The 14,016-nt window shown below is 36.7% G+C and overlaps 1 protein-coding gene across 26 annotated transcripts in view; it reads right to left on the bottom strand.

The window, feature by feature from the left end:
- Nucleotides 1-14,016, bottom strand: part of LOC104019864 (5'-AMP-activated protein kinase catalytic subunit alpha-1) — a 112,381-nt gene that overhangs the window by 79,996 nt on the left and 18,369 nt on the right. For 23 of the 26 annotated variants that reach the window (XR_015707624.1, XR_015707625.1, XR_015707626.1 and 20 more), the window contains 4 exons: nucleotides 7,363-7,504; nucleotides 3,498-3,591; nucleotides 2,383-2,527; nucleotides 503-590 (listed from right to left, as the gene is read on the bottom strand). Coding sequence is in view for 22 of the 26 variants with exons in the window: in XM_087770819.1 (XP_087626945.1) it covers nucleotides 503-590; nucleotides 2,383-2,527; nucleotides 3,498-3,591; nucleotides 7,363-7,504 (469 nt within the window). In the remaining 4 variants the exon portion in view is untranslated. Of the gene's footprint in view, nucleotides 1-502; nucleotides 591-2,382; nucleotides 2,528-3,421; nucleotides 3,592-7,362; nucleotides 7,505-14,016 lie in introns of all 26 variants that reach the window. The other 3 variants (XM_087770838.1, XM_087770837.1, XM_087770836.1) reach the window with 3 other exon arrangements.

Here is a 14,016-nt window from a genome sequence, read left to right as displayed (position 1 = left end):
AACTTGTCACATCTTCTATGCTACCACCTGAATAAAACATCTCTTGCTGATTGGAGCCCAAATGTATATTAGGGTAGGTAGCTGAAAGCAGCAGATTTGACAGTCACCAAGTCCAAAACAAAAGGGGACGTTACCTTCAGACTGAATCTCTGTTCTGCAGCAGATATTTCACTGCTACTCAACTTCACAGCAGACTGCCTGTATTTCTATCTGTACCTCTACTTCTAAGATCTGAGCTGTGAGATTTTTTTTTAAACCAATTTAGGCACACTGTACACACTGGATTTGGGACATTAGACACCACCTCCACTTTACAGGAACTATTCAAAGCTAGTTCATCGAAGCCTTAAATACTTATGAAAAATTATCAAGACAATTAAGAGTTCAGCCCACAGTTTCTCAGCATCAAGCTTGTCAATTGCACTAGTTTTGCAGCCTTTAGAATTAAGCAGCAAAATGACTGAAGTACATGCACACATGCATCCAATAGAAAAGAAACTACCTTCCTGAAATTACTTCTGGTGCAGCATAGTTAGGGGAACCACAGCTTGTTCTTAAAAATTCTCCATCTGACATCATATTTGATAGACCTGAAAGTGTATAAGAGTAACTACTAAAGATTCAGAGAGCAAAATTATTTCACACTGCATGTACCACCTAAAACAAATCACTAGTAATTCAAATTACAAAGTTGACTAATTTATCTCAGTAAGGTAGCAACATTGTTTGGAATTATTGAAATTTTTGAGAATGCCACATGATCCTGCGTTTAGTTTACCAGAAATTTGAGTAACATCAATCCAAGACAGAAAACAGTCCATTTTGGATTACACAGGCATGACAGAGAACAAAGCTGCTTTAAGGGAGAGAGCAGTATAGCAAGATCGGATTTTGGTCATTAACAAGAAAGTGTCTTAAAACCCACATTTGCTTCTAAATGCAAAAGTGGAAGATGTGACCACAGAATTGCCTAAATTCTGTAAGAGGTTACATAGAATAAGGGAACTGAGGAATGCACGCAGCTTCACCACAATTTAGACACCTACACTGCTTCAACTGGTTCCTCAATCACTGCGGTTTAGCATAGCTTGATTTTTAGATACTGTTATGATTAAAGCATACTTTAGAACTAGGCCATCTTCATTCACCAGCCCTCAGCATACCCTATGATCAATAAAGAATTACCACTTCTAGAATAGCTGTGGAAAATATCTTCTAGCTTCCTCAGTGGAGGCTGCATAACCAAGATTACTACAGGCCAGAGAACTCAGTCTCAGAGAAGGAATTATGCCCTTTTAGGGGGGGGGGGGAGAAGAATATGAAAGAACACAACTTGACCAGCTTTAATATTCTAATATACAAAAGTTTTTATTAATGTCTTGTTTAATAAGCTTGTCACAATTAACTGAGTGCTACAGCTTTGCTGATACTTGAGTTATAGGAAGATATAAGTTACTGTACTTCATTTCTTCACCAGGTAAGCCATTTCACCCAAAGCATTTTCTATTTCTACACTTGAGAAATCACTATGAATCCCAGCACCCACATACTTGAACACCATACTTTTAAGATATACTTAGAATACTCAGCATTACCTAGCATCTTTCAGAGACCTCCAAGTGCTTTACAAGGGCAGGTATTATCTACTACACCTACAAGAAATACATCATGATGATGTAGCAGTATGGATACCTTACTATGCTTATATGGTCAGGTTTCCTGATTCATATAGTTCCAAGAACTAGCTACCAGTCTTCTCAGCAGCTGTGTTAAACAGCTAGTATAAACAATTAAGCTTTCTAATTGGTTAGTTAGCTATATTAGCAAAAAAGCACAGGAGTTTGCAAAATTAACTGTTCTTATTTTACCTTTTATGCTTTAATTACATTTTTTCAATCACATCTTTAGAGTTTTTTAAATTAATTTAGAGTAATTTCATAGGAGGAGTAGTGTATTTTACTAGAGCAATGTGGTTCTTAAATATGATGAACTGTCCTTGCACTGTACTTCCAAAAGAGTTAAGCATCTGCATTTTAAAGATGGAGAAACAGGCAATAAGAGAGTCAGTTTTGAAGTGGCAAGGTGGGGAACTAAGTCTATTTAGCATTTCAGAGAAAATATTGTTAAGCAAGACCAAACAAGGCAGTTCACAATTTTACCCAGTCACAGAAAATACCTGACTTGGAGAAAGCTTTAGAAGAACACAAATTCCACACATGTGCAAGAACACCATTTTGTTTTACATTCATACTCTTCAGGTTTTCTTGTATTATGTCCCACCACCAGGATATACAAGTATACACTTTTTATTATTTCCCATAGTAATTAACAGGATCTAAATAAAACCAGAAATGTGATCAGATATAAAATAGCAATGCTTACCAAAGTCAGCTATCTTTGCATTCATGTATGCATCAAGCAGCACATTTTCAGGCTTCAGATCTCTATGTACTACCATATGCCTGTGACAGTAATCCACACCAGAAAGGATTTGCTGGAACAGACGTCTACTTTCCTTCTCATCAAGCTAGGACAAACAAAGGTTTTAAATAATTTTGAGACAGTGGAAGATAACTTGGTTTTCCTCTATATGAATTAAAGGAAGTTTTCCCATGAGCTTAAGTTATCATTCATAGTTTTGATACTTTATACAGCAGATGATCAGAACTTGTAGCAGAAAGCTTCATAGCTTACATCATTTTGTTTGTACCACAGCTCTAAAATGACTAAACCAAAACAATATCCGCCAACTGAAGAGTCACTGAAATTTCTCAATCACACTTTTGAAATTGGTTAGGCAGATGTTATATACTCAGTAATTAGAAATATTAGCACCCAAACATTAACTTTGTCTAATTAGAATATCAATGAACTTTTATCTTTAAGCACAGTGTAATATTTAAGTTGACAAAAGCTGCTGACACTCATTACAGAAGTGATAAATTTTAGATGCTACTTATGCTCCTATTAGCAGCTAGCCCTAAATAACAGACTTAACTGGGCATTTCCTATAAACACACCCTAATCCATGTCAAAGTTTGCTCAGTCTAACAGCTAACTAAAAGTATCCTGGGCTATCTAGATGGTTTGTCAGAAATGACTTTAGGACTTTCACAGAAACCATTCTATTAGTACAAGAGGGTAATAAGGGCACAACGGTAGCTTTCCAATAATGTTATACTGAAGAAAGTTTTCAGCTACTCCAACTGGATACATATCCATCCAGTTTGTACACAGTAACTGTAAATTAACATATCAGTATCATTTATTCTTCAGTAGAGTGGAAAAATGCTACTAAGTCATACATAAAGATCTGAAATGTCTTAACATATAACCATTTTTAGTTTCAAAACAAGATGTAGTCATAAAGTATATTTTAATTGCTAACCACAAAATTAATGCTGAATACATAAAAACAAACCTTCATTTAACAGGAATGTTGCAAAAGCAATAACAGAATGCAAGTCATTGATTTGTAGAGCTGGACTACTTCTTACCCTTCCATTTTTACAGATATAATCAAACAGTTCTCCTCCTGAAACATATTCCATCACCATGAAAATGTCAGTTGGTGTACTGATGACCTGGTACCTGATAAGAGAAGTTACATTTAGTTAAAACCGAAGTTGTGCAAAGAGTCAGATAACTTTTAAAAAAAATTGTCATGGTTTAGCCCCAGTCAGCAACCAAGCACCACACAGCTGCTTGCTCACCCTCCCCCCTGGTGGGATGGGGGAGATAATCTGAAGAGCAAAAGTAAGAACACTCATGGGTTGAGATAAGAATAGTTTAATAATTAAAATAATAATAATAAATTGTAATGAAAAGGAAAACAATGAGAGAGAGAGAAACAAAACCCAGGAAAATCAAGTGATGCAACCACTCACCACCTGCTGACAGACACCCAGCCAGTCCCCAAGCAGCGATCACTGCCCCCCAGCCAACTCCCCCCAGTTTATATACTGAGCATGACATCACATGGTATGGAATAGCCCTTTGGCCAGTCTGGGTCAGCTGTCTTGGCTGTGCTCCCTCCCAGCTTCTTGTGCACCTGGCAGAGCATGGGAAGCTGAAAAGTCCTTGACTAGTGTAAAGCACTGCTTAGCAACAACTAAAACACATCAGTGTGTTATCAACATTATTCTCATACTAAATCCAAAACACAACACAATACCAGCTACTAGGAAGAAAATTAACTATCCCAGCTGAAACCAGGACAAAAAGTATACTTTTATCAGCCAATTTACAGCTACTGGAACAATAATATTTTTCAGAAGCTATTTCCTTTCACTATGTGATGCCATCATTGCCAAGACTAGCAGGGAATGTGTATTTCCCACCAGGAAGATTAGTCTTCATACTTTCAGAGGACTATTCTTAGTCCAAACGATTTCTATGAAGTCATTTACAGTGCTGCCTCACAGACATCGTAGTGCAGTGAGGAAAGAATTCAAAAGGACTTTGCTAGTGTCTCAGAAGCATACACCTTTCAATCTTAACAGGAAAAAAAAAAAAACTGCCTTGCCATAAATAAAAAAAGTGTACTTCAAGACTTGAAAAAATATTCATTATTATTAAGAGCAATTATCTTTTACAAAGAGACCTAAATTTGTCATTAGTGTTTAAGAGTATTGTCATCCTGGTTATTGTATTTTTATCATTATACTTTAAGTTTGAAAAAAGCTTTGAGGTTTTGAACTAACTAGCTTATGGCCAAACGCCCCACTTGAGATGGATATGTTTTCTACATATCCTTACCTAAAGGTTGTTTAATTCCCCCTCCCCTTACAGTAGTCAGAAGCGATCAATTTTTAATGTAACAAGAAAATGCACACTGATAAACCTTCAGTCAAAATTCAGATACTATATTGAGAAGATGGGAGGTAGCAATTGAATGAAAACAAATGTTTCAAGGTACTACACTTAAGCATACAAATATCCCAATTGTAAAAAAAATAACGGAATTCACACATACACTACAGAACTGAAGTGTTCTTCAAAATGCTGATTCTAAGACAAGGGGGAAACCAGACACGCTTCAGCTTACTGAGACAAGTTATTCTAGAACTGCATAGACAGCAATGAGTTCAGGCTATCCAGGTGAATGTATGTGTGCACATATATATGCATGTGTGTATATTTTAACAGCTTAATATTATAGTGTAACATTCCAATAACTCAAACAGTATTCTGAGGCAGTTATCAACATGAGATCTTCAAAGTTAACTTTATCTAACATCTTATAGTCCAAGACGCTTTACCTTTACTAATTTTCTCTCAAATACCTTGGTTGAAAGTATATCATGTACTTGAACATTCTGAAGCCATGGCTAAGACACTCTACAGAAATAGTATTTTAATCCTTTTAATCCAAAAGTTACAGTGCAACCTCATTTCTAACAGCATTACTGTTAATGACCTTTCCCACAGTTGTGAAATCAATGAGCTCCATGCTTCAGGCAAACACGAGCAACAGTTTTAGTTTAGATCTTTGCAGTGATTTTCCATACTCTGGATAGTGAGATAGTGAACAATGCTGGGAGATAAGCCTCTCGCCATCACTGAAAAGAATGAGCCATTCTGCACCTCGCGTGTTTTCAGCCTCTTGGAAGACTCAGCCATGCTTCTCTATAGTCAGTTCATTTTTCTAGTTATGGAAAAGGAGGTTGTGAAATAGTTACATACCTATAATATAAATAAGGTTATCAAACCACACAGCATAGATAACCAGAATGCACAGAGGCAATTTTATATAGGAAAACAAGATGCATTCTATCACTAGAGGTCAAAAACCACAAGAAGAGATGCTCCAAATGTGGTTTTTTTTTTTTTTTTTAAATATGGTATAGAAAGAAGATCTTATTGAGGCAGGCTTGCAACTGTATATACTGCTAAAGCATTGTATGAAGTTTTTAAAGCGCGGCAATGTTCCAAATTAGACATTGTCTAATTTGTAATATTCAGCTGAAGTAATCTGTTTACCTTTATCCCAAATACCTTGAGCTGCTATCTAGCAGTTCCCCAATCCAGCTAATAGCACGAGCAGCATGATCCCAGGTTACCAGCAAGTCTACCTACACAACAGTATCAATTATAGCTCAAATGCTATTTACACACAGGCTAAATAACCCTTCTGCTTTGGAAATGCAGGCTGACCAACTGAAAAGTTGGGATCCATCAATTTTTCCATCATCTACATCTCCACCATGCAGGAGAAAAAAATTCTCCCCATAATTCCCCGAGAAAGAAATTGTCACCTTAAACCTGTTAAACTGACTTAAAATTTTAGCAGCACCAGAAGTACACATTCCTGTTCCACTCCCATATCTCAGTTGGTACACTGACACTTCCAATTTTATTTTGGCTACAGGTATGTGCTTTGGACTCATTCATGAATTCTAACTGGCAGCACTAGCAGTTCTGCAGCCAGACAAATCAGCTCAGTAGTCTTCTGAAAACTGACCCACTGAAGAAGTTAGTGTGATGACCTAACACAATCTGATTTAGCTCCAGTATAAGCGCTGTTGTCAAATGAAAGGAGCACGTAGGGATGGCATCTGTCAATGGCAGCATGATCTTAAGAAAATACTCTGCCAATAAACTAAACTCCAACATTATGATTAACAGTGAAAGTCACCCATGCTCTAGATGTGCAAGTTCACTTTATAGGAAAAGTAAAAAGTCAACAACATTTATAATTTATTTCCTCAGACCAGATATAAGGGGTCTACTCTGAGACATATCTAATTGTACTCCAAACTCTGCTAATGAACTATTGATCAAACAGATGTAAATAGGCACACTGTAAATATCACATTTATTTAGACAAGTGGTAGCAGCTACATTGAAGAACTCCAAAATATCAGATCACATTTAACAGACTGCACGTCTTTCATTCAGAAAAAACTTGCAGAGCAGCATCTACATAGGGAAAACATAGGTCACTGACCAACACATCCCTAAAAAATATTTTGAGTAAAGAAAACACAATAAACTTATTATAGAAATGCCCTTTACAGTCTTGTTCTTAACTCAGTTTCTAAGCAGAAAAAAGATCAAATAACCAGAAAAAAAGAATACAGAAGCAGCAGCTAAAAAACCCCGAGATGGATGTTACAATAAGTATCCATCATGCCACTACCTTTTATATACCTGCCCAAAGAATTTGTAAGTAAAGATCTCATGGAAGATCAGTTTTGTGGAAATGCGTTACAGAGTACATTGAAAATGGTTGCATACTTGGAAACTGGTTACTTTCCAAACAATATACTGGTAATAATATTGCCCTTTAAACATGTTTCAGATCAGTGAGAGCAAGAGATTACTGCTTAAATAGATTTGATTATAGCAAGCAGGACTTACAGCTTAATTATATGAGGATGTCTGAAGAGTTTGAGGTTCTGAATCTCCCTGCGGATTTTTCCTACAACATCAAGGCTGCGAATCTTCTGTCGATTCAGGATCTTCACTGCAACTTTATGCCCAGTTAACTCATGTTTGCCAACTGCAAGGAACAAGGAAGTCAGTATTTAGTCAGAGTTCTCAATTGCTCTGTAAAGACATTAATTGGACCATTTCAACTATAGCCAAGAAATACCACAGTTAAGATGTTAGCATTCCACATATCCCCATTATCTTTAGGGAGGTTGAAAACCAGATGGCACATCATTTCTTCTGCCCTACCCCAACTCCTCCCACAATTCCATAATTAGAAGATGAATTGGATATGTAGGAACAAACCTTAAACCTAACCCTCAGAAGTCTTGCAGCATGACTACATTTTTGCACTATTGCAAACAAAACATTTTGCATCCCAAAACACTGCCATCCTTTCTAAATCAGGAAGACCATTTTCTTTCCCTGTACAAGTCACTCCAAGCTTTTGGCTCACTTGGTAACCTACTCAGACGTGCTCTCCTACAGCTCTTCTACTTTACCTGCAAGGATCGCTCTTAAAGAGGTCACTGCTATCCTTCCCTCAAGAAGCCCATTTCAGCAATTACTCTGAATTACTGCTGATACAAAGATCGGTGTTCTCCAAACCCCCTTGCTTTCTAACTTTCCTCACCGAGGTGGGAAGGTAGGTGCAGCTGGGTAAGGAAACCGATGTAATGAAACTCAATAACAGAGTGTTATTAAGTAGGCATTTTATTGCAGCACTAGGCATTCTCCACCATGATTGCTCCACCGATTTGGTAGACTTCCAGAAATTATATACTATAAAGTCATACATATTCACAGGATTTCCCAGAATTCATTTACATAAACATGAGATTTCCTGGAACTTATTAACATATGCAAATGTACAATCCACATGCACAGTCATCTCCCATGGTGGTCTTCGGGGTCTTCAGATGAAGGCTCATAGTCTTCTTCACTGTGTTTGCTGACTGACCTTCATCCCCTTGCAACTTTATCTTCCATGCATTTGTTCTCCCAAGGCTGAGTTGTGCTTGTCTGAGATGGGATTATCCCGGAGCCCCCTTATCTTACAACCATTCTAACTGCTCTCTAAATCAAAGGCCTTTCTTTTTGTTTAGTTAAGTGACTAAGATATTTAAAATATCCTCCTTGCCCCTAGGCTTTAAGTCTTTCAGGAGGCATTTTGATGCAGTGGCTTTGTCTATCTTGGCTTTAACCCTTTCACTGCTAAAAGTATTCGATCACTTTACTTGAAAAATAATTATTTATCTCTCCTTAGAGCAGTCTGACCCTATATAAGCTCCACATTCTGTGCAGTAAACACCAGGGCTTTATTATATAAAGTGGCAAAAGTTATATGAAATGCACAAAATAAAATCCAATAGTAACTCTGAGAAGCAATGCAAACATGCAACCTCTTACATTTCTCAGTTTCTTTCCTACTTATAGGAGAGTTTCATTTTTCTTTCAACAGGGGAACTTGAAAGTGTAAAACATTTCCTAGACAGTTACTCCTCTTAAATGCCTTAATTTTGCAGGTGCTATTGAAAGTAGCCACAACATAGTTGCTAAGAATATTTTTCTTAAACCCAACATTGGATCACAGATAAGCCACAGAAGGCAAGTATCTCTTCCACTAGGAGGCTTCACTATCTGCATTGGTTTCTACATGCAGTGATTTAACACTACAAATATCATTACTACATCACTTTCATCTGACACCCTGAATCCTACTTTCTGAAGACAAGCCAGATTCCAGGGACACCTACATGGTTCATCCTCGTCCACTGGAATGGACATTGGTAACAGACCTCTGCTGAACATGGTACTCATTCATCTGGGTGCCTCTCCTCACTTGAAATTAAACTAAGCCCCAGGCTTCAAGCTTTATTTAAATATATCCATGGGAAGCTGTGATAAACAGCGGTGATCCACAAAAATCTTTCTGCATTCAACAGATAATTTTGACAGGATTAGCAAACACCTATCAATCTGTAAATCTCATTCCCAACACAAGACTTTCCTGCTGCCTTTGGCCTCTATATTGAGCTGAAAACCAATGCAAGTGAAAAGAAATTCTTAGCAGAGAGACAGAAATAACTATAAGCATCTCTGAGTGATTATTCTTAAAACAAAAAAGTGGCCACTGTGTAAAATAAGGCAGTTTGTCTAAACTCCTATAGGGAAGTAACTAAGTAGTGGATCATCCAAGACCCTGAACCATCATGATGCAGTGGTGAGATGTCTTTTGTACCTGAGAATACAGAAAGGCTCCACCTGCAAGGTGAAAGAATACATCCCCTCATTTGGAGAAGCCATTACCTAAAAGGGTCACAATAACCAAAGTGCTAGACATGCACATTCACACTGCTGAGGAATGCAGGACAAAGCTGACATTCATCACAAGTTCTAGAAAGACCACAAAGCAGTGATAGGCAAGTGCCTAGGACTGTAAAATCACATCACTTATGAGAATTATTTGCTTTCAATCAGATCTACAATTAAGCAGTTACACCCCCATTTTTTTCTTCAGTTCAAATGCGATTGAGGTTTTAAGGAACCCAAATTATATCACCTATATCCAAATCCTAAGGAGTAATGAATCACTAACATAAAACACTAGAAAAGCAACTATTCCATTCAAATTACAAAGTCTTTGCCTATCAATAATGTGAACTGAGGAAAGCCAGAAGTATTTAGAAAAACATCTTTAATCAGCAAGTTAAAAATTTAACATTAATTTATTAGTAAGAACAGCTTCTTAGAAACTAACCAAAAATCACACATTAATTTGCGTATTCCTTTGGTTTACAAAGTATTAAACACCTCCTTAAATGTAAGTAGCATATACATTTGCGCAATTCTACAGCTTAGCATATAAATATTCAGTTCTAACATGCATTGTGTTATAAAGTTTCATTTATCAGCAAGTTTGTTTCATTTCTGATTTGTCAGTCTACCTTAGATGAAAACTGGAATTAGAACTTGGAAAAACATTAGAAGGTCATTTATTAACTACAACATTCTATGTTCAATATGCAAGGCACATAAGAAAAAGTTTATCAAAACACATTTTTCATTCAAAGTAATTAAACAGTAACATTTGCAGTTGACTAAAACCAATTCTAGCCATCACAACCTTCAAGATTGTGTGCATCAAGCCTTGATTTTATTCATTGATTGGGAGGAAACAAGCTTTTCTGCTTCTTCAGCCATTTGCCAACTTCAAATAAGTTACTGAAATGAAAACATACTGTGGTTTTGCACAGGTGCAAAAAGATCCCAAAAAGCCTGTTCACTTGCTCAAGACTTTTCAAATTGAATTGCTATTTTCTTCAGTAATTTCCCCCCCCATTCAATTTATTATATCAAATTTAGCTTTTTAAGATACAAGATTCCATTAACCATCTACTTCATGAAATAAAACTGTCTTCTTGGATATGATCCACTGAGTATCCATTAGCACTGTTCAGCTACCACAAGTCATATACTTTAAGTCTTAAACGATGTATTCTTTTCAGAAATCTTTCAGTCTTCCCAGACAAAAGTAATCTTCACTTTGCTGCATAATGTAATAGCCAACACAAGTTTTTCCACATACATTTAATATAGAGAGTTGTCATTTTTTTTTCTACTGTAAAGTGGCTTTGCAGCTTTGTTATTGTTTGCGTACTATCACATTAGAACTAAAACTGTTAATTCCAAGGAGAAAACATACTGAACTACTACTATAGTTTAAGTTTTCACCTACATGCCATAAGAACTTATTATATGATGAAGCAGTTCAAGGCATCTGGTATCAGCAAAACAGCAGACGCTAACTGGTAACAGACTACTGACTACTTTTGAATTCAGTATAAAGACAGAACTAAAAGCAAGACCTCAGATGACAACATCATGTAGAAAAGAAGCCAGTGTTATCTTTACAAAAGCTACTTTATTACCTCTTGACAGAGGTTTTACCTATGAAGGGGAAGGCTCACAAATAAGAAGTAATCAAAATATATTTGTTAGTCACCCTAAGCCTCAATGAGCTTTCAGTCCTTCAAAAGAATCACTGCAAAAAAGTTCCCTTTACAGACCTAACATTTCCCTATATTTCTTTATTCTTTGATAATGCCAATTGCCTTTAAGCTTCACTATGGCTATACATAACATCAAGATTTCAAAGACAGTCTCTAAGCAGCAATGACTTGTTTTAACTGTTCAAGTGCAGGAGCAACAGTCTCTAAACTCAGTTCACCAGGTCTTCAACTGGAAAAGAAAACAGATCATGAGGCCATTCAGAGTAAATACATTTTTATGAAATAGAGGTACAAGTCATGAAGGCTGTAGAAAAAACTGAATAAGCATATGCTGTGTTTAATGAAGCATTTCTGTCATATGCCAAAAAGCCAACCCAACGGTCATAGGAAGGTAGTCATTAAAAATAAGAGCTAAACAAATGTTTTCACTAATTAACAAAAATTAGTTAATGCTGTGCAAAGGCATATTGATGCACAACAACATTAGATAGCAAACTTATCTTCACTGTCCATTCCTGAGTCTCTTATCACTGCCTTAATCAAGAAGACCTATTTACATCAGTTTTGCAGGCTATACAGACCAGGGTTTTTAACTTAGTTCCACAGACTGGAACAAATACCACATATTTACAATCTTAATTAGTACCCTCATTTTCTCAGTACCAACCACTGGAAGCCTGACTACTCTTCCCTTTATGAAAGCTAACTTTATTTCAAAAAAGCATCTGGAAATAAAGTTTGCATTTGGTTTCAGCAGGAAACCTGCTTTTTTTTTTTTTTTTTTAAACACACATAACTAATTTAGGTTCAGTACTCTCTCTTACCCCACAGCTTTTTACTTCTGGGGTATTTTAGCTTTGCCTGGATATTGGCTAGAAACAGCTGTCTTTTCCATGACTGCCCATCTGAGGCACAGTCAAATTAACTAAATCAGTAGTTAATTCAGGCTAGTACAGCCAGATGAACAGTTAAACTGGAAAGACATCACATCAGTAACAGTTATCTGGGAGGGTAAAAGGGTAAGTAGCAGGGTGAAGTCATCTGACAGCTACCTTGACAGAAGGAGACCTTTAAGAATTAAATAAAGCACTGGTTTTCCAACTCATCTTTTGGGGCTGCCACCACTGTTAAAATTAAAGACCCACTTTCAAGAAGCCATATGCCTGACCCTCTACATCACATGAACTCTCAAGGAAAACCCTAACTGAATAAAAAAATTTTAAGAAATTGTTACATTTTTTCCTTTTATTGTCAATTGATGAAACCATATCAGCCAGAGAAGGAAAATGCTGAGGATTACAGGAAAACAATCACAGATCTGGTATTAAATGAATAAAATGTGTGCTCAGGAAGAAAACTAGTGCATCACAGATAACATATACCCTTTATGAAGTACAGCTAGAGCAAGACAAAACCAACATAGTACATCATCTAGGGACAAGATAATAAAACTTAAGCAATTTGTTTATAGAAACAGAGCATTAGTCCATGAACACTAACACTTGCTTCCAGTTCCTAAATAAATTCCCAGACCACTTAAGGAAAGCAATTCAGTATGCAGAATGATGCTGCATTTTACCACAAGGTGAATTCTCCCACCACTCTTCAAAAAAATTACGTTCATACATGCATGTGTGTACTCTTCACGTGATCAGTAACTATGAATCAGCCTAAAGGAACACCCAACTTCAACCAAATAAGGTGGACAGAGGGGTATTACGGCATTAGAGCAATAATTGAAAAAAAAAAAGTTGTCAGTTTTAAGTGTTTCAATAAGGCAGATTATTAGCCCTTCAAGCTAACTGTATTTGATGAAATATTAATAGGAGTGACATTTAATAACGTTAAAATTATAACAGTAGCTCCACCAATTGACTATCTTTCAAGGTTTCAACTGTATTAGCAAAAATGTGTCTGAAGTTAAAAACAGGAGCAGTAGCACAAACAGCATGCTCTGAAATGTAAGAGGAAACATATTGGAACATTTATGGGTATGCCAACCTTAGTTTTGTGCAGTGCACTGGAAAAAAATAATCTTTGACTCCTCCCCTCAACCATGTAGTCCCTCCATGAGGAAAGAGAACCTGATGCCTGTCTTCTCCCTTATCTCATTTCCTCTCTGTTTAAGGAAGCACCAAGTTATCAAAGAAAGGAATGGTACTTCAGCTGCCAGTTGGGGGTCACTGCTCCCCAGTGGCCGGGGGGTGGTGGTGTCACTTTATAAGCCAGCCTTGGGGGAAAGAAAAAAAAAAAAAAAAAAAAAGGAGACTCAATGGGCTTTACTCTCAAAATATTCTTCCACTGCTTTCCTAGATATTCTTAGAGTCAAATATATTCCTATTTTCTATAGGATGTCAGAAGCTCCTTATTAACAAGCAACTTCCAGGTAGGATCTGATTCTACTATTACACAGAGCACCATCCATGACATCACTGTTTCAATTTGTAGAGGGCAATCTATGCTCTTCACCCACTTTCTTCGATCATACAAAGAGATGCCCATAATCTGATGCTACTTCTGGGAGGAAGAATTTAAACAAAGGGAGGTAAACTCGAAATGAAATATGATA

Source organism: Nipponia nippon, unplaced genomic scaffold, assembly GCF_047370975.1.
Source record: "Nipponia nippon isolate SJK-2023a ecotype South Korea unplaced genomic scaffold, ASM4737097v1 scaffold_33, whole genome shotgun sequence".
Lineage (NCBI taxonomy): Eukaryota > Metazoa > Chordata > Aves > Pelecaniformes > Threskiornithidae > Nipponia > Nipponia nippon.
This window is presented reverse-complemented; position numbering and strand designations above follow the sequence as displayed.